Source organism: Somniosus microcephalus, chromosome 2 (genome assembly GCF_052327205.1).
Source record: "Somniosus microcephalus isolate GS21.2 chromosome 2, FLI_Smic_1.0, whole genome shotgun sequence".
NCBI classification, from domain to species: Eukaryota; Metazoa; Chordata; class Chondrichthyes; order Squaliformes; family Somniosidae; genus Somniosus; species Somniosus microcephalus.
In genome coordinates, this window is record NC_140988.1 from 227596232 (window position 1) to 227615980 (window position 19749).

Sequence of the window (19749 nt, forward strand, 5' to 3'; positions counted from 1 at the left end):
AGAGAGACTGGGGGGGAAGAGAGAGAGAGAGAGAGACTGGGGGGAAGAGAGAGAGAGAGAGAGAGAGAGACTGGGGGAAGAGAGAGAGAGAGAGAGAGAGAGAGAGAGAGACTGGGGGAAGGGAGGGCGGCGGGGGGGAAGGGAGGGAGGGCGGGGGGGGAAGGGAGGGAGGGCGGGGGGGGAAGGGAGGGCGGGCGGGGGGGGAAGGGAGGGCGGGGGGGGAAGGGAGGGAGGGGGGGGGGAAGGGAGGGCGGGGGGGGGAAGGGAGGGCGGGGGGGAAAGGGAGGGCGGGGGGGGAAGGGAGGGCGGGGGGGGGGGAAGGGAGGGCGGGGGGGGGGAAGGGGGGGGGAAGGAGCGGGGGGGGGCGAAGGGAGGGCGGGGGGGCGAAGGGAGGGCGGGGGGGCGAAGGGAGGGCGGAGGGGGCGAAGGAGGGCGGGGGGGGCGAAGGGAGGGCGGGGGGCGAAGGAGGGCGGGGGGCGAAGGGAGGGCGGGGGGCGAAGGAGGGGCGGGGGGCGAAGGGAGGGCGGGGGGCGAAGGGAGGGCGGGGGGCGAAGGGAGGGCGGGGGGGCGAAGGAGGGCGGGGGGCGAAGGGAGGGCGGGGGCGAAGGGAGGGCGGGGGCGAAGGGAGGGCGGGGGGCGAAGGGAGGGCGAGGGCGGCGAAGGGAGGGCGGGGGCGAAGGGAGGGCGGGGGGCGAAGGGAGGGCGGGGGGCGAAGGAGGGCGGGGGGCGAAGGGAGGGCGGGGGGCGAAGGGAGGGCGGGGGGCGAAGGGAGGGCGGGGGGCGAAGGGAGGGCGGGGGGCGAAGGGAGGGCGGGGGGCGAAGGGAGGGCGGGGGGGAAGGAGGGCGGGGGGGAAGGGAGGGCGGGGGGCGGGGGGGATGAGGGGGGAGGGGGGAAGGGAGGGCGGGGGGGAAGGGAGGGCGGGGGGGGAAGGGAGGGGGAGGGGGAGGGGGAGGGGAAAGGGGGAGGGGAAAGGGGGGAGGGCAGGGGCGGGGGGGAAGGGAGGGCTTGAGGCTGAGAGACGGCCACGGCGGTTGCCGGGGTAACCCTGCCGCGCCGCCCCGCCCCGCACTCCCGAGAGCCCCGCTCTCGAAGCCCCAGCCGCCCCGCCCCGCACTCCCGAGAGCCCTGCTCTCCGAGCCCGCCCCGCACTCCAGAGAGCCCCGCTCTCCGAGCCCCGCCCCCCCCCCCCCCGGCCGAGAGCCCCACTCTCCAAGCCGCCCCACCCCGCACTCCGAGAGCCCCGCTCACCAAGGCCGAGATCCGCACTCTCGAGAGCCCTGCCCGAGCCGAGCGCGGAATAGAGAGAGACGCCGCGTCTCACCTGCTCCTGCTGCGCGCGCTCCCTGACCCTCGTGGCTGACGCCGTTGCCCCGGGTAACGTGACACCGGGGGGCGGGGTGAGGAGCTTAGCAGAAGCCCAATTACCTAGCTCGGGCCTGGCTGGGCAAGAAAGGCCCAGGCTTTCAGGCCTAAGAAAAAAACGGGGAAAGGTAGGAAAAAGAATCTTCAGGTTAGAGAAATATTTACAAATGAGTGATTTTTTTTAAAACAATTTAATAAATTCAATTTTATTTTGCTGGAAATGTATATTTGAAAAGAAAGACGCAGAAAGCAGGAAAAAGAATGGAAGCAAGATGGCGGCTACTCACCTTGGTTCAGAACGATAAGGCCGCCCACACACGCACCGATTGGTCGGCCGCCAGGTGACCAAAGCGTAGGATTGGTCAATCGTCCCGTCACTCGACCGTAGGAGGGCCCGGCCGCACGCGGCAGCAAGCCGGCGTACGATTGGTTGACCTCGAGGTCACTCTGTCGCTAATGAGCGGATAATGAGATGCTAATGAGCGGAATGTTGAAGGTTTTTCGGATACCGCGGGCGCGATTTTAGCCCGGCCGAAACGTAATACGCTTAAGACCGTTTTGGAAATGTAAGCTTTCTTTCGACGTAACGCACGCGTAGGTACGCCCTGTAACTTTCGAGTGCATAGCCGCCCAGACGTACACGCGATGACAGACAGATAGACAGACAGAAGGACAGACAGACAGAAGCATCGCTTTATATATATAGATAGATGTAACTCTATGTAACAGTATTCTACAAATATGTCAGTAAAAAGAGAACTGTTCAAGGTAAGCTGGACCCCCAAGAAGAAAGGACAGTGATTTTGTACAGGGTAAACGGAAACTAGCAGGGATAGTTAGCAAGTACGATAGCAAAATACTGCGGATGTTGGAAATCCGAAATAACAACAGAAAATGCTGGAAAAACTCAGCAGGTCAGGCAACATCCGTGGACAGAAATTTGAGTTGACGTTTCGGGTCGAACCCTTCTTCAAAACTGGAGAAGGGTTCGACCCGAAACGTCAACTCAAATTTCTGTCCACGGATGTTGCTTGACCTGCTGAGTTTTTCCAGCATTTTCTGTTAGTTAACAAGTACTTTGCTTCAGTGATTACAAAAGAGAAGGATATTTGGGAGGAGGTAAATCCTGAATTTCTTAATGAGAGGACAGATATTAAAAATAAATAAAAAGGATACTATTAGAGAAGTTAGGTAAGCTAAAGGAAAACACCTGATGGGATACATCCATGGATACTGAGGCAACTACAGACAGATAGCGAAGGCCCTAGAAATTATATCTCAAAGTTCTATTGAGTGGATGTGTGCTGGCAGACTGGAAAGCAATGTTCCCCTTAAGGTGCGTGGGTGCAGGGCTGCGCATCAATCAGGAGGTCCCACACAGGCCACTCACAAGTGGCTGCCACTAGAAGATACCGTGCATGCGCGGCCTCACAGCAAATTTAAAGGGACCACACACTATTTTCTACCTTCCAATCTACGGGGACCGTTCTAGAATCTAAGGAATTCTGGAAGATCAAAACCAATGCATCCACTATCTCTGCAGCCACCTTTTTTAAAACCCTAGGGTGTAGGCCATCAGATCCAGGGGATTTATCGGCTTTTAGTCCCATGAATTTCTTTTTCTTGAATAATATTAACCACTTTAGGTTCCTCACTCTCATTAGACCCTTGGTTCCCCACAATTTCCAGTATGTTCTTTGTGTCTTCTACTGTGAAGACACACACAGAATATTTGTTTAATGTCTCTGCCATGTCCTTATTCCCTATTATATTTTCTCCCGTCTCTGCCTCTAAGGGATCCATGTTTACTTTCACTAATCTCTTCCTTTTTACATACCTGTAAAAGCTCTTACAATCTGTTTTTATTTTTTTTGCTAGTTTACTCTCATATTCTATTTTCTCCCTCTTAATCAATTTCTTGGTCATCCTTTGTTGATTTTTAAAGCCCTCCCAATCCTCAGGCTTACTACTCGTTTTTGGCAACATTGTAAGCCTCTTCTTTTAATCTAATACTGTAATTAACTTCTCTAGTTAGCCATGGCTGTACCACTTTTCCAGTTGAGTTTTAATTCCACAAGGGAATGTATATTTGTTGAGAATTATATCTTTAAATGTTTGCCATTCCTTATCTACCGTCATATCTTTTAATCTAATTTTCTAATCTACCTCAGCAACTCGCTCCTTACACCTCCGAAATTGGCTTTATTTAAATTCAAGACCCTAGTTTCAGACTTAAACACATCACTCTCAAACTTAATATGAAATTCTATCATATTATGATCTTCCCAGAGGATTCTTTACTATAAGATTACTAATTAACCCCGTCTCATTACACAATACTAGATCTAAAATAGCCTGTTCCCCAGTTGGTTCCTCAACATATTGTTCTAGAAAACTGTTGCAAATGCATTCCATATAACATCTATGGTAGAGAAAATTCTGGAATCTTTAATTAAAGATGAAATTACTAAATACCTAGATGGAAATAATTAGAAGCAGCCAAGAAGGATTTCAGAAAGGAAGATCATGCTCGACAAACCTGAAAGTTCTTTGAGGTGCCAGATGGCAAATGAGGTGGTTGTGGTATATATGGAAATTCAGAAAGCCTTTGACAAGATTAGATGGGAGAACACAGAGAATAGGAGTTTAGGGCAGTTTCTCAGAGAGGTTGGAAGCGGGCAGTGGTGTCCCATAGGACTCTGTTCCGAGACTGCTTCTGTTTACTATGTACAGCTAGAGCTAGAGAGAGAGTGCATCCAAATTTGCAAGCAATACTTGCAAATAGGAAGTATATTGAATAAGTGAAGTGGTAAATTTTGGTTAAAGAAAGTAAAAAGAATGAGGGATGGCTGAGTGATGTGGAAAAGCAAAGGAAAATTATGAAAGAATGAAAATCACAATTGAAATTTTACAAATATTTTCACAATAGGAAATGAAATATAATCTGGAACAATATTAAACACATAAAAGTGCTCTTTAGAGCGCAAGAATCCTCGCTGTATAGTTTCCATACCTTTTGTTTATCATCTCCATCCACTATGGTGACTGCATGGCATTCTGTTGCACAGGTGTGATTCCCACAGACCAGGAGTCGTCCACAAGGTTTTTTACAGGAGTAGTGCCCTACCGCATGACAAGGCAAAGGATTAACCTGAAATACAAAAAAAAGAATTATACATTACAACTGCCTTAGCACCTAAACACAGTCACATGTCAAAGCACAATGATGCTTCTGAGGAAAAGAAAACTTATTTTCACCTTACTAAATGCAATACTCCTCTCAATTCCTTGTGAAGGTTAATTTATCGATAAATTTAAAACAGTACACTTTTATATAATAATAATTTCAGCAGTATTTCAAGTTTGGGCTATTTACCAGGCCTCTATGTCTGCATAGTATTCCATGTGCATATGTAAGAATTTAAATAATTAGGGTAGGAAATCTGCTGTCCTTACCTGGTCTGGCCTATATGTGACTCCAGACCCACAGCATCTGGTTGAGTCTTAAATGCCCTCTGAAATGGCCTAGCAAACCACTCAGTTGTACCAAACCGCTACAAAAAACAATAAGAATAAAACCGGACGGACCACCCAGCATCGACTGAGGCACAGGATTCGGACACGACAAAGGCACACCCAGCCCAGTTGACCCTGCAAAGTCCTCCTCGCGAAAATCTGGGGAATTGTGCCAAAATTGGGAGAGCTGTCCCACAGACTAGTCAAGCAACAGCCCAACAGTCATACTTACAGAATCATACCTTTCATGCCTCTAGCCAAGCTGTTCCAGTACAGCTACAACACTGGCATCTGCTAGACAATGTGGAAAACTGCCCAGGTATGTCCTATCCACAAAAAGCAGAACTTATCCAATCCCGCCAATTACCACCCCATCAGTCGACTCTCAATCATCAGCAAAGTGATGGAAGGTGTCGTTGACAGTGCAATCAATTGGCACTTACTCACCAATAACTTGCTCACCAATGCTCAGTTTGGGTTTTGCCAGGACCACTTGGCTACAGACCTCATTACAACCTTGGTCCAAACATGGACAAAAGGACTGAATTCCAGAGGTGAGGTGAGAGTGACTGCCCTTGACATCAAGCCAAAGTACCAGACTCAGCATTCACCATCCCTGGGCAGGTCCTGTCCCACCGGCAGGACAGACCCAACAGAGGTGGCGGCGCAGTGGGAGATGGTCGGAAGGGAGTGCTCATTGACTCCAGAGCCCATGAAATCTCATGGCTTTAGGTCAAGCATGGGCAAGGAAACCACCTGCTGATTACCACCTACCACCCTCCCTCAGCTGATGAATCAGTACTCCTCCATGTTGAAAACCACTTGGTAGAAGCAGAGGGTAGCAAGGGCACAGAATGTACTCTGGGTGGGGGACTTCAATGTCCATCACCAAGTGTGGCTCAGAAGCACCACTACTGACCGAGTCCTGAAGGAGGAAGCTGCCAAACTGGGCCTGCAGCAGGTGGTGAGAGAACACGAGGGAAAAACCTTCTTAACTTCGTCCTCACCAATCTACTTATCGCAAGTGGATCTGTCCATGACAGTATTGGTAGCAGTAACAGACAAGACTGAAGCGTTTGCAACCATCTTCAGCCAGAGGTGTCGAGTGGATGATCCATCTCTGCCTCCTCCTATGGTCCCCACCATCACAGAAGCCAGTCTTCAGCCAATTCAATTCACTTCATGTGATATCAAGAAACCGCTGAGCGCACTGGATACAACAAAGGCTATGGGCCCTGACAACATCCTGGCTGTTGTTCTAAGACTTGTGCTTCAGAACTAGCTGTGCCTCTAGCCAAGCTGTTCTAGTACAGCTACAACACTGGCATCTGCTAGACAACGTGGAAAACTGCCCAGGTATGTCCTATCCACAAAAAGCAGAACTTATCCAATCCCGCCAATTACCACCCCATCAGTCGACTCTCAATCATCAGCAAAGTGATGGAAGGTGTCGTTGACAGTGCAATCAATTGGCACTTACTCACCAATAAATTGCTCACCAATGCTCAGTTTGGGTTTTGCCAGGACCACTTGGCTACAGACCTCATTATAACCAAACATGGACAAAAGGACTGAATTCCAGAGGTGAGGCGAGAGTGACTGCCCTTAACATTAAGGCACCGCTTGACTGAGCGTGGCAGCAAGGAGCCCTAGTAAAATTGAATTCAATGGGAGTCAGGGGGGAAAACTCTCCACTGGCTGGAGTCATACCTAGCAAAAAGGAAGATGGTTGTGGTTGTTGGAGGCCAATCATCTCAGCCCCAGGACATCGCTGCAGGTGTTCTGCAAGGCAGTGTCCTAGGCCCAACCACCTTCAGCTGCTTCATCGATGACCTTCCCTCCATCATAAGGTCAGAAGTGGGGATGTTCGCTGATGATTGCACAGTGTTTACTTCCACTTGCTACTCCTCAGATAATGATGCAGTCTGGGCCCGCAAACAGCAAGACCTGGACGACATTCAGGCTTGGGTTGACAAGTGGCAAGTAACATTTGTGCCACACAAGTGCCAGGCAATGACTATTTCCAACAAGAGGGAGTCTAGCCACTTCCCCACAACATTCAACGGCATTACTATCACCAAATCTCCCACAATTAACATCTTGGGTCACCACTGACCAGAAACTTAACTGGACCAGCCACATAAATACTGTGGCAACAAGAGCAGGTCAGAGGCTGGGTATTCTGAGGCGAGTGTCTCAACTCTTGACTCCCCAAAGTCTTTCCACCATCTACAAGGCCCAAGTCAGGAGCGTGATGGAATACCCTCCACTTGCAGCTCCAACGACACTCAAGGAGCTCAACACCATCCAGGACAAAGCAGCCGCTTGATTGGCACCCCATCCACCACCTTAAACATTTACTCCCTCCACCACCGGCGCACCGTGGCTGCAGTGTGCATCATCTACAAGATGCACTGAATTCCAGAGGTGAGGCGAGAGTGGCTGCCCTTAACATTAAGGCACCGCTTGACTGAGCGTGGCAGCAAGGAGATGCACTGCAGCAACGCGCCAAGGTTTCTTTGACAGCACCTCCCAAACCCGTGACCTCTACCACCTAGAAGGACAAGGGCAGCAAGCGTATGGGAACACCATCCCCTCTAAGTCACACACCATCCTGACTTGGAAATATATCGCCATTCCTTCATCGTCGCTGGGTCAAAATCCTGGAACGCCCTCCCTAACAGCACTGTGGGAGTACCTTCACCACACGGACTGCAGCGTTTCAAGAAGGTGGCTCACCACGACCTTCTCAAGGGCAATTAGGGATGGGAAATAAATGCTGGCCTTGCCAGCGACGCCCACATCCCAGGAATGAATAGATAAAAACAAAAGGTTCTACATTATTCAGAACTATGGCAAGGTCCCTCCAGTCCTATGCAAGGTTGAAGATCAGTTCTACACTTGCACAACTGATGTAGATGCACTTAAAATCTACCTTTATCCTTCCACTTGAGGTCATTACATGGAATTTGTGGTTGGAGGCTTCCCGCGGGAAAATGCCTCTGATCCGCAAATAAAATGTCCACGTACCTGGTGGTCCGAGAGGTACGGGGATTCGCGGTCGTGGGGCTCTCCGGGTACCCACGGGTAGAGGCCCACATATCCCAGGGATGCATGCCGTTCGCAAGCACCCCTGGGATCACATGGGGCAGCCCAATGAATGAAAGAAGGGAATCCCCATTCATGCTTATGGGGATTCTGTATGTACGGAAAACCCATAAAGCATGAATGGGAATACCCTAAAAAAATACATATACACATCAAATAAATAAATAAAAAATTACATGTTTAAAATTAATTAAAATGCCATTTAATTAAATATTTAAAACCAAATTTTAATTTTTTGAAGAATAAATTTAAATGTTTTAAAGGGGCTAAAAATAAACTTACCTTATTGCACAGGTTTTTTAATGCATAAATGATTTTAAAAATATTAAAATAATTTTTTTCAAACGCTTACACTGGTAAAAACAGGCCTTACGCCTGCTTTTACCAGGCATAAGAATTTCATGGACATTCGCTGGGCAAATAGCCCAACTCTCCGCCCACAGATGCCCTTTTCCCGGAAAGGCGGATGATCGGTCAAGAAGATTCTTGACAGATCGCAAGTTCTGGGTTTTCGCGCATGCGCTTCGCACGTGAAAACCCGGAACTTGCGTGGCCCTCCTCGTACGCGCCCCTAGGGGCCACAAATTATGGGCCATTATCAAAGAATGGAACCAGGTAGGTTCAAAATAATATACAAGGTAAAGTTACATTTATATCTGGAAATGCTTGCTTGATTGCCTTTAGTAGTCAGGGAGAAACTTCAAAGCTTTTATCTTGGAAGTTTGATGTAATTATCTGGAGAAGCTTAGAGCAGAGAAGGCGAAGAGGAGATGCGATAGAAGTGTTTAAAATCATGAAGGTTTAGATACAGTTAATAAAGAGAAACAGTTTCCAATGGCTGAAAGGCCAATAACCAGAAGGCACAGATTTAAGGTGATTGGCAAAAGAACCAGATGTGACAGGAGCAAAAACTTTTTACGCAACAGGTGGTTAGGATTTGGACTGCATTGTCTGGTAGGGTGAGGGAAACAGATTCAATGTAGCTTTCAAAAGGATATTGGATAATACCTGAAGGAGAAAAAAATTGCAGGGATATGAGGAAAGAGCCGTGGAGTGGGACTAACTGGATTGCTCTTCGAAAGAGCCAGCGCAGACTTGACAGGCCAAATGACCTCCTTCTGTGCTGTACTATTCTATGATTCTACGATTAATCATAAGAACTCTCTCCCATCCTACAACCCTCCGAGAACTCTGCGTCCCTCCAGCTCTGGCCTCTTGTCCATCCCCTACTTCCTTCACCCCACCACTGGCGGCCACACAGTCAGCTGACTAGGCCCTAAGCTTTGGAATTACCTCCTTAAATCGTTCTTCCTCTATAACGCTCCTTCTTTAAGATTCCCCTTAAAAAGTACCTTTTTGACCAAGCATTTGGTCATCCATCCTAGTGTATCCTTCTTTGGCCTTCTACTGTCAATTTTTATCTTATTACACTCCTGTGAAGCATCTTGGGATGTTTTACTACGTTAAAGGCGCTATATAAATGAAAGCTGTTGCTGAGCCTTCAGCTGCCTCAGTCCTACTCCCTGGAATTCACTCCCTAAACTTCTCCACCTCCCCAATCAAGCCGCTAGTGACCCCTCCTCGCCTCTCCGTTTCTGGCTCGAAGCCTGTTTTCTTTGTACCTATTTGTGAAGTGCCTTGGGACATTCTTTGCATTAAGGGCACCATACAAATGCAGGCTGTTCTCTTCGGAACAGGAGAACTGATACTGCCTAGAGGAGTAACACCTTCATTAATTCTCTCCATTACTAGGTTTACTCCTACTGCTATTTGGATGCTCCTATTATTGATTTGAACTTTAAAATGAAATATTGCTTGCGGCAGGGAAAAAAGGCCAAGATATTATGAAAAGGGTGGTTGCAGTGCCATTATATTCTCTTTAAAAAGAAAATGATGTTTTTGCTATGGCTACTTAAGCCTGCTCATAGAAATTCAGAACTGAAAAACAGATGTACAAAATGCAGCACAGAGGCGTGGATGAACAGGCTGGCTTTGCGATAAGCAGAAAACTGTCAAGTACCTCTTTAAAAGCAAACCAATTTAAATAGCATACACACCAACCTAGAAAACTTGCAAAAGCTGACTATCCGCATCAAAAAAACTGATGTAGCCCCCAAAAAGCTAATGGGCCCAACATGTGAAATCCATTAAAATTACCCAGGCTATGTGACTTAAGATGTAGGTATACCAACATTTCTCAACTTGCATTGGACAAAAACCTTAAGTGCAGGAAAGTCGGAGGGGAAAGCCAAATGTTGAAGGTGTGGCGGAGCCACCAAAGGACTCAGATTGTTTGTATATAATTCCTTTAACAACATGTTAGCTACAGCCTGAGTCTGTATCTTTATTTATGCTGTTTAACTGTACAGAGCGTGGTTACTTTAACAACGCGGTTAAAACGTGATGACGCCACGCCGTTCATCACATGATCCCCCACTGGCGGGAAAACATCATGACGTCATGACGTCAGCCACGGGACTGCAGGGGCAGTCCTCGTGGAGCCTCCAAAGAGAGCAGACCTACATTCGATGTTATCCTGCAGTTTCTTGTTAAAACCTGTTTGTTTCATTAAAGTTCGTTTTGTTTGATCGCCTGAGTAGAACTCAGTCTTTTAGTTAGGAACCCACGTTCCTACATTGGTGACCCCGACTTTCGCGAACGGTTTTCACGGAAGATCTTCAGCATGGAAACGAACGTCATGACTCTGAAACTGCCACAGTTCTGGGGGCAACAACCAGCCGCGTGGTTTATCCAGGCTGAAGCCCAGTTCGCCATCAGGAACATCGTCGCGGATCAGACCCGTTATTACTACGTGGTCTCCGCCCTCGATAGCACCACTGCCTCGCGGATTGTCAGCCTCCTCGGTAGTCCTCCTACTGACCGCAAGTATGATACGTTAAAGGCGCGGTTGCTACAAGTCTTTGGGCTCTCGAAGTCAGAACGCGCTCACCGGCTCCTCGCTGTGCCCAGCCTCGGGGACTCCAAACCGTCCCAGCTCATGAGCCAAATGCTCACGCTCTTAGGTGCCGAACCAGAATGCTCCCTCTTCCGGGAGCTATTCCTCTGCCAACTGCCGGAGCAGGTGCAGGCTGTCCTAGCCAGGTCCGAGGTCACAGACTGCGCCGAGCTTGCTGCCGAAGCAGATAAGATTTTCACAGTAACCCAGCAGTGCTGCACTGCCACGAGACGCCCATCCCCCACAGACGCGGCTCCAGCTCCTCTTGCAGCGGGCTGGTGCTCCTACCACACCCATTTTGGCGCGAAAGCACGATGCTGCCGCTCTCCCTGCAGCTTTTCGCCCCCCCAAAAAAACAAAGCTCCTGCAGCGTTCTGGCGAAGGAGGACCGGGTCTAATGGGCGCTCCGCGGCTGCGATGGCCATCGGATCTTCGGGGAAACTTCTTTACATCACCAACTCCCTATCGGGTCGACGTTTCCTTTGCGACACCAGGGCGCGGTGCAGCATCCTACCTGCGTCGAATCTCAATATGCAAGCTGGGGACCACTGCTTTTCCCTCGTGGTGGCTAATGGCACAGCCATTTGAACTTTCCGAAAGCGGTGGGTCCAAGTGTGTTTCGGCGGTCAGCACTTCCATTGGGAATTCGTCACGGCCACAGTCTCGCAGGCCATCCTAGGGGCGGATTTTCTGTGTGCCAACGGCCTCCTCGTCGATGTCCGGCACCGCCGGTTGATCAACGCGGCCACCTTCCACTCGATTCCGTGCCACCACGGTACCACCGTGTCGCGCTCTATCGCCTGCACGTTCCCATCTCCGGATGACTTCACTCGGCTCCTCGGAGAGTTCCCGGAGCTGACCAGGCCCACTTTCTCCTCCTCGGCCACGAAGCATGGTGTTGAACATCATATCACCACTACTGGCTCTCCGGTTTATGCACGGGCTAGAAGGCTTGAACCCGGCAAGCTCGCGGCTGCGAAAGCGGAGTTCGACACGATGGAGCGGCTGGGGATTGTTCGCCGGTCGAATAGTCCCTGGTCTTCGCCTCTCCACATTGTTCTGAAACCGGGCGGCGGCTGGCGGCGACGACCGACGCCACTACTCCTGATCGGTACCCGATCCCGCATATTCAGGATTTCTCGGCCCATTTGGCGGGAAATTCTATCTTTTCAAAAGTCGACCTCGTTCGGGGGTATCACCAGGTTCCCGTGCACCCGCAAGACGTCCCGAAAACCACAGTCATCACCCCTTTCGGCCTTTTTGAGTTCCTGCGGATGCCGTTTGGCTTGAAGAACGCGGCACAGGCTTTCCAGCGCTTGATGGGCTCCCGTACTCCGAGACCTAAACTTCATCTTCGTCTACCTCGACGACATTCTCATCGCCAGCGCTAGCAAGGAAGAGCACATCTGCCATTTGCGTACCCTCTTTACACGCCTCAGTCAGCACGGTTTGATCATCAACCCGGCCAAGTGCCAGTTCGGCCTGCAGCGGATCGATTTCTTGGGACACCGCATCACATCAGACGGCGCCGTCCCCTTACTGACGAAGGTGGAAGCTGTTACCTCTTTCCCGCGCCCGCCAACCGTCAAGGCCCTGCAAGAGTTCCTCGGGATGGTCAATTTCTATCACCGATTCGTCCCTAAGGCGGCTCAGCTTATGCAGCCTTTGTACGGGGCCCTCAAGGGCAAGTCCGGTAAGGGTCCAATCAGCTGGACGGCCGAGATGGACCAGGCGTTCGTCAACACCATAAGAACATAAGAAATAGGAGCAGGAGTAGGCCAATCGGCCCCTCGAGCCTGCTCCGCCATTCAATAAGATCATGGCTGATCTGATCCTAACCGCCAATCCACTATCACAGAACCATCTCCTGAATCTAACAGAATTAGACACACGAAATAGGAGCAGGATCAGGCTACACGGCCCCTGGGCCCGCTCCGCTACCCACAGGGCCATGACCGATCCGAACCTAGACTCATGTCCAAATTCCTGCCCGCTCCCCGTAACCCTTAATTCCCTTTGCTTCTAGGAAACTGTCTATTTCTGTTTTAAATTTATGTAATGATGTAGCTTCTACAGCTTTTTGGGACAGCATAGTCCATGGACCTGCCACCCTCTGAGTGAAGTAGTTCCTCCTCATCTCAGTTTTGAAAGAGCAGCCCCTTATTCTAAGACTATGCCCCCTAGTTCTAGTTTCACCCATCATCGGGAACATCTTCCCCGCATCCACCCGATCCAACCCCTTCACAATCTTATATGTTTCAATAAGATCGCCTCTCATTCTTCTGAACTCCAATGAGTAGAGTCCCAATCTACTCAACCTCTCCTCATATGTCCATCCCCTCATCCCCGGGATTAACCGAGTGAACCTTCTTTGTACTGACTCGAGAGCAAGTATGTCCTTTCTTAAGTATGGACACCAAAACTGAACGCAGTATTCCAGGTGCGGTCTCACCAATACCTTGTACAACACCAAGAGCACTTTGGCTAACGCAACCATGCTGGTGCACCCACTTCCAGGTGCCACCATCGCCCTTACCACCGATGCGTCAGACTATGCCATCGGCGCAGTGCAGGAGCAGTGGGTGAACGGCACGTGGCAACCGCTGGCGTTTTTCAGCCGTTAACTACGGGGAAATGAAAGAAAATACAGCACCTTCGATCGGGAGTTGCTGGCCCTTTTTCTAGCCATCCGCCATTTCCGGTTCTTATTAGAAGGACGTCCCTTCACGGCTTTTGTCGACCACAAGCCTCTACCGCTCGCCATGGCCAAGACCGCCGAACCGTGGTCAGCTCGTCAACGACGTCACCTGACGTTTATTTCTGAATTTACCACGGACATTCAACATGTGTCTGGGAAAGACAACCTGATGGCGGATTGCCTCTCCCGCGCGACGGTCCATGCGGTTCACCTTGGGATTGACTCCGCCCTCATGGCTGCAGATCAGGCCTCAGACCCAGAGGTCCAATCATACAGAACCGTCCCCTCTAGTTTCCAAGCAACCGACGTCAGTTTCCAGGCCGCAGGCACCACGCTCCTTTGCAACGTCTCCATGGGCGTTCCCCGACCTATCGTGCCAGTCGCATGGCACCGGAAGGTGTTTGACACCATACACAGGTTGTCGCACCCTGGTATGAAGGCTTCACAACGGATAATGTCGGCGAAGTTCGTCTGGAAGGGTATGCACCTCGATGTCCGTGACTGGGCCAACACCTGCGTGGTCTGCCAGAAGGCCAAGGTCCAGCGTCAGGTAAAAGCTCCAGTGGCTATGTTCGCTGTTCCGGAGCGTCGTTTCGACCACGTGCATGTGGACCTTGTGGGGCCGCTTCCGCCTTCCCATGGTTATACGCATCTCCTCACCATGGTGGACCGCACCACTAGGTGGCCAGCGGCAATTCCTTTGGTTTCCACCACTTCAGCAGACGTCGCTAGAGCTTTCATCTCCTGTTGGGTTGCTTGTTTCGGGGTACCGGCGGACATCTCCTCCGATCGTGGGCCACAATTTTCCTCGGAGCTCTGGAACGATGTAGCTCAGGGGCTTGGCCCCAAATTTCATCGCACCACCACCTATCAACCACAGGCGAACGGCCTGTGCGAGCGATTCCACAGGTTGCTTAAAGCCGCCCTACGGGCCAGTCTTCAAGGTGCGGGATGGGTGGACAGACTCCCATGGGTCCTTTTGGGTCTTCGTACGACGCCCAAAGAAGACCTGCAATCGTCCTCGGCAGAACTCGTTTATGGCCAGCCACTCCGAGTACCAGGGGATTTCCTCCCTTCTCCCACAGAGCCATGGTCCACCTCCCAGCAACTCGTCAGCCACCAGGAAGCGGCCAGATGCTTCGCTCCGGTGCCTACATCAAATCACGGCCTACAGAGCTCCCACGTGCCAGCTGAGCTGAAGAACGCAGAGTACGTATTTATCCGCCACGACGCTCACCGGGATCCGCTCAAGCCCCCTTACACTGGTCCTTTCTGCGTCATCGAATCAGGAGACAAATCCTTTTCAGTTGACATCGGAGGAAAGCCGGATCACATTTCGGTGGACCGGTTGAAGCCGGCTCACTTGGACCTGGACCACCCAGTCGTCATCGCTCAACCGCCGAAACGTGGCCAACCGCCCGCAGCCGCCATGCCAGATCAACCACAGCCGCCCGCCAGCTCGACCACACTCGCCGCGCCAGCTCAACCACAACCGCCCGCCAGCTCGACCACCGTCCATCAGCTTCCTCTGCAGGGTTACCGAAGTCGCTCGGACAGACTTGTCAGGCCTCCTCGATGCCTCACTTTTGCTGTTAAAGACAATTCTGGGGGGGGGGGGGGGGGGGCGCATGTGACGGAGCCACCAAAGGACTCAGATCGTTTGTATATAATTCCTTTAACAACATGTTAGCTACAGCCTGAGTCTGTATCTTTATTTATGCTGTTTAACTGTACAGAGCGTGGTTACTTTAACAGCGCAGTTAAAACGTGATGACGTCACGCCGTTCATCACGTGATTCCCCACTGGCGGGAAAACGTGATGACGTCAGCCACGGGACTGCTGGGTCAGTCCTCGTGGAGCCTCCAAAGAGAGCAGACCTACATTTGATGTTATCCTGCAGTTTCTTGTTAAAACCTGTTTGTTTCATTAAAGTTCGTTTTGTTTGATCGCCTGAGTAGAACTCAGTCTTTTAGTTAGGAACCTACGTTCCTACAAAGGCACAAAATTGGTGGTGGTATGTAGAGAGGAGCATATGTTCCTGGAAAATTCTGAAGAGTTACATTAAAAATGATGCATTCGAGTTATTTTAAGCGCAACCGAGTCAAATTTTAACAGACCAACCAGACCATCACTTTTCATACAGTTACTCTCCCACACCACCCCAGTACACAATGTCATCGTCTTTCAGACCTGGTTCAGAAATCCCATCTAATTCGTTATAATTTCATAGGCACACACTTCCTCAACCTATCAAGTTCATACTGGCACTCTTCTCTCTTTCCTCCTCCATTCAACCTGGTACTTTTCACCTTAAACCTAGTTAAAATTGTACCCTTCATTCATTCCCCCAGTTAAAGCTGGCACCTTTTACTTTCTCCGCCACCCACAAGAGTTCATTCTGGCACTGTTTCCCCTACCTCTCAGTTCATGCTGGCATTCGTTTGAGAGTGGGATTGTGAGGTCTAAGGATCCCAGTTCAGTGCAATGACGTCCGAATGTGGCAGCAGCGGAAGTACTGTGAAGAGCAAATTTTTTTCCAGGAATTTCTGACGGGCTATATGGGCGTCCAAAATGCTGATGTCAGTAGGAAACACTGATGGTTGCCATGTATGAAACACTTAATTTTGTACAAGCTGTTTGGAATGCTCTAACTATTAAAAATAAACACTGTTGGCAAAATACAACTTTGAGTTGCTCCAAAGTTATATATACACAACGGCCTAGAAATTCGGTTTTGGCGCAGCGAGGGCTTTAGCGCCGGCACTAACTTCCGGCGCTAAAGTCCCCCTGCGCCGCGCCAAAAATTCAGTAGCGCCGCGCCCAAACGGCTGCTGGCGCTACTGAGGGGTCTCAGCGCCTCAAAGCTGGCGCCACGCGCCGCATTGCGGCGCTATTCCGGCGCTGCGGCGCCCGCTGCGGTGCGGCAGGCTCGGGAAGTGCAGGCCTCCTCCTTCCGTTAAGGAGGAGCTGCCTGCACCCGGCCGCGGCCCGCGATAATCTTTTTAAAAATGAGCCCGGCACCTCGGACAAGTGCCGGGCTTGCTTCTGTTCCGGGGGGCGGGGGGGGGGGGAAGTCCGGGGAGGGAGCTGCGGCCAGGCGGCCGGCGGGAAAGCGGCCGGCCGCCGCGGGGCCTTTAATGCGCCGGCGCAAAGTTCTGGAAGGCACCTCTGCCAGAACGTTGCTTGCGGCTGCCACGGGCGAGGCGGCCGCAACTCAATTTCCGAGTTCGGGCGGGTTACCATGGCAACCGGGACGCTGCGCACACCGATGACGTCATCGGTGCCGGCGCAGCGCTACCGGCCTAACGCCGATTTAGGGCCCCTGTCAATTTCTAAACTGGCCATAACTTCGGCGCTAGGCCCTCTAGCGCCTCAAAAGTGGCGCTAAGGCCAGTGAATTTCTAGGCCACCATCTCCTCCGATATCCTTTTACTTTTTGAGGCAACTGAATCAGTTTAGAAAATGCCATGAGTTTTTCTTTTAAAGGTTAAGATTAATTTTGCACAGTAACTTCAAAAAAGACAAAATTTGGGATGAATACAATTCATCCTTTAAAAGCAGCAGCAACTTTTTTTTTTTTTAAATTTACATTATTTAAAATAAAAAGTATACAAATAGAGGATGTTATTTTATTTTTTTAATTATTTAAATTGGAATTTTACAGTTCAATGAAAAGAAACATTGGCCTTGAAATTGTGGTCGGCGGCGAAGCTAAGAAACACGCTGCTGACCTCCGAAAGAAATCCGCACTTACCTGGCGAGAAGCCCCCTTTGAAAACTTGCGTTGTTTCGCTGCGGAGTTGAGCGTAGCATAGTGGCCCACGGGTCCCAGGGGTGCACTGTGTGCGTAAGCATACCTGGGATCACACGCGACGGTGCTCCAATGAGGAAGCAGAAATCTCTGATGCTCATTCATGATTTTTAGTCTCACTCACCCCAGCTATATTAATTAATAAATCAGTCTCTCATTCTTGGTAGATTGTTTTCACCCTTTGCCTATTTGTGTTGGGATCAGGAGGTAGTTAGGTGGATATAGATATTTATTTTGAAGAATTATGACGGGTGTATATTTCAAGTTGCTGCATATCCCCCCTCCCCTTACGCTGTACAAACAGGCTCCTGCGTCTATTTGCACCAGCCGTAAAATGTTCCTGCGTAATTGCTGGGCAGTTGGTGGGCAATTAGCCCAACTCTGCACCAGCAATAAGGATTTCACACCCGCAGCAGATGATCTGTCACGTCGGAACTTGACAGATCACGAGTTCGGGATTTAGCGCATACGCTTAAACTTGCGGTCAATTTCAAAGGCGGTATGACGGCGTACTCAGAGTATGCCATCATACCAACTGCAAATTCTGCCCCATTGCCACTTGAAGTTGGCAAAGATTTCTGAAGTCACTTGTACAAGCATCTGAACTGTGTGAGGAGGTAACAGAGCCTTTGGTTGGCAACCACAAAGTGTTGTTCATGAAGATTGCAATTCATCCTGGATTCCCCCACCAAAGCAGGCTGTGAATATTACATCTTGTAACACAATCCATCCCAAATGTTATTCAATAGGCAATAAAATTTTGAACTTCTACTATTAGGAAGTGGTTGTCAGGACTATGAAGTCCCTATACACTATGATGTGCCAAGGTGTTAAATCCAAACCAGAATGTGAGAGTAGTTTCAGCTGCTTTTTAGATTTTTTTTTTTTTTTTTTTTTTTTTTTAAAGTGCTTTTCTGTTTTTTTCATTTACTAAGGTCTTAACTTGCATGAATTTTTCCTTTCCATGAGAAAATATTCTTTGATGTTCCACTGTAATTCACAGTACAGCATATTGAAAATGTTGGCACTGTTAATACCATCTGACAAGAGGGTATGATTTGGTTGATGAAATAAATTACCAGTTCAGTTGGTAAAAACAAGAATAATCAGCGACAACAAATTTTTAAGTGAGCGATATTGATAAATTACGTCTATAGAATTCAGATAAAGAACAAAAAGTACTGTAGTTATAATTTTCAAATAATGTATCCATACAGCCCTGCTCCAAGTATTTAATATGTTTAAAGAAATTGCATTTATATAGCAGCTTATCATTTCCTAAAGTGCTTTACAACCAATGGATTACTTTTGGAGTGCAATCATTTACATTATTAATTGGAACAATTGAAAGCAATTGCTTTGCCAAACTTTTACTACAAGATCTTGCAAGTTCTTTAGCCTATTCATCTATCTCGACAGTAAACATCAAAATACAGCAGCATTTTTGCACCAAAATAAAATAGATTACAATCTTTCCAATTTGGAAAGCATAGTAACTTAAATGTGGTCTATGGTTGTAAAGTCTCTAACTCTTAATACTATAAATTTGCAGTATCACTGTCCAGGCACAAATGGATAAAGCAAAATTGTAAAAAGCTACAAGACAAAGCCTAACACTCCGAGTTAAAGTAGTTTAGAGCAATTAGGAACAGGAGTAGGCCATTCAGCCCTTCGAGCCTGTTACACCATTCTGTACCCTAACTCCATCCACCTGGCTTGACTCCATATCCCTCAATACCCTTGGCTAACAAAAAATCTATCAATCTCAGATTACAAAATTATTAATTGAGCTCGCATCAACTGCTTTTTGTGGGAAGAAAGTTCCATACTTCTACCACCCTCTGTGTGAAGAAAAGTTAACTTCTCTCCTGAATGCCCTGGTTCGGATTTTAAGGTTATGCCCCCTTGAGCCACGAGCGAATTTGGCAAGGACAAATAAAATTAGAGAGTTAAATGTGTGGCTCAAAGACTGGTGTGGGAGAAATGGGTTTTGCTTCCTGGGACACTGGCACCAGTACTGGGGCAGGAGGGAGCTGTTCCGTTGGGACGGGCTTCACTTGGCCAGTGCTGGGACTAGAGTCCTGGCGGATCATATAACTAGGGCTGTAGAGAGGGCTTTAAACTAACTAGTAGGGGGGAGGTTCCTAGAGAGCAAATAATAAAAATGACAACAGAGAAGGTCATAGACTTAGGTAGTGTAGTGTATGTACTTTGCAGAAGGATCGAATTCTTCATTAAGATGGAGATTGAAGTAGTTGACTCGGAGACTAGGGTCCTCAATCTAAATGAAGGAAAC

At 49.4% G+C, this 19749-nt stretch overlaps 1 protein-coding gene across 1 annotated transcript in view; it reads right to left on the bottom strand.

Moving 5' to 3' along the window:
- Window positions 1–19749, bottom strand: part of nfxl1 (nuclear transcription factor, X-box binding-like 1) — a 217386-nt gene that overhangs the window by 60985 nt on the left and 136652 nt on the right. Inside the window, exon 16 of the mRNA XM_085969766.1 lies at window positions 4377–4514. Coding sequence (XP_085825892.1) covers window positions 4377–4514 — 138 coding nt within the window. The remainder of the gene's footprint in view (window positions 1–4376; window positions 4515–19749) is intronic.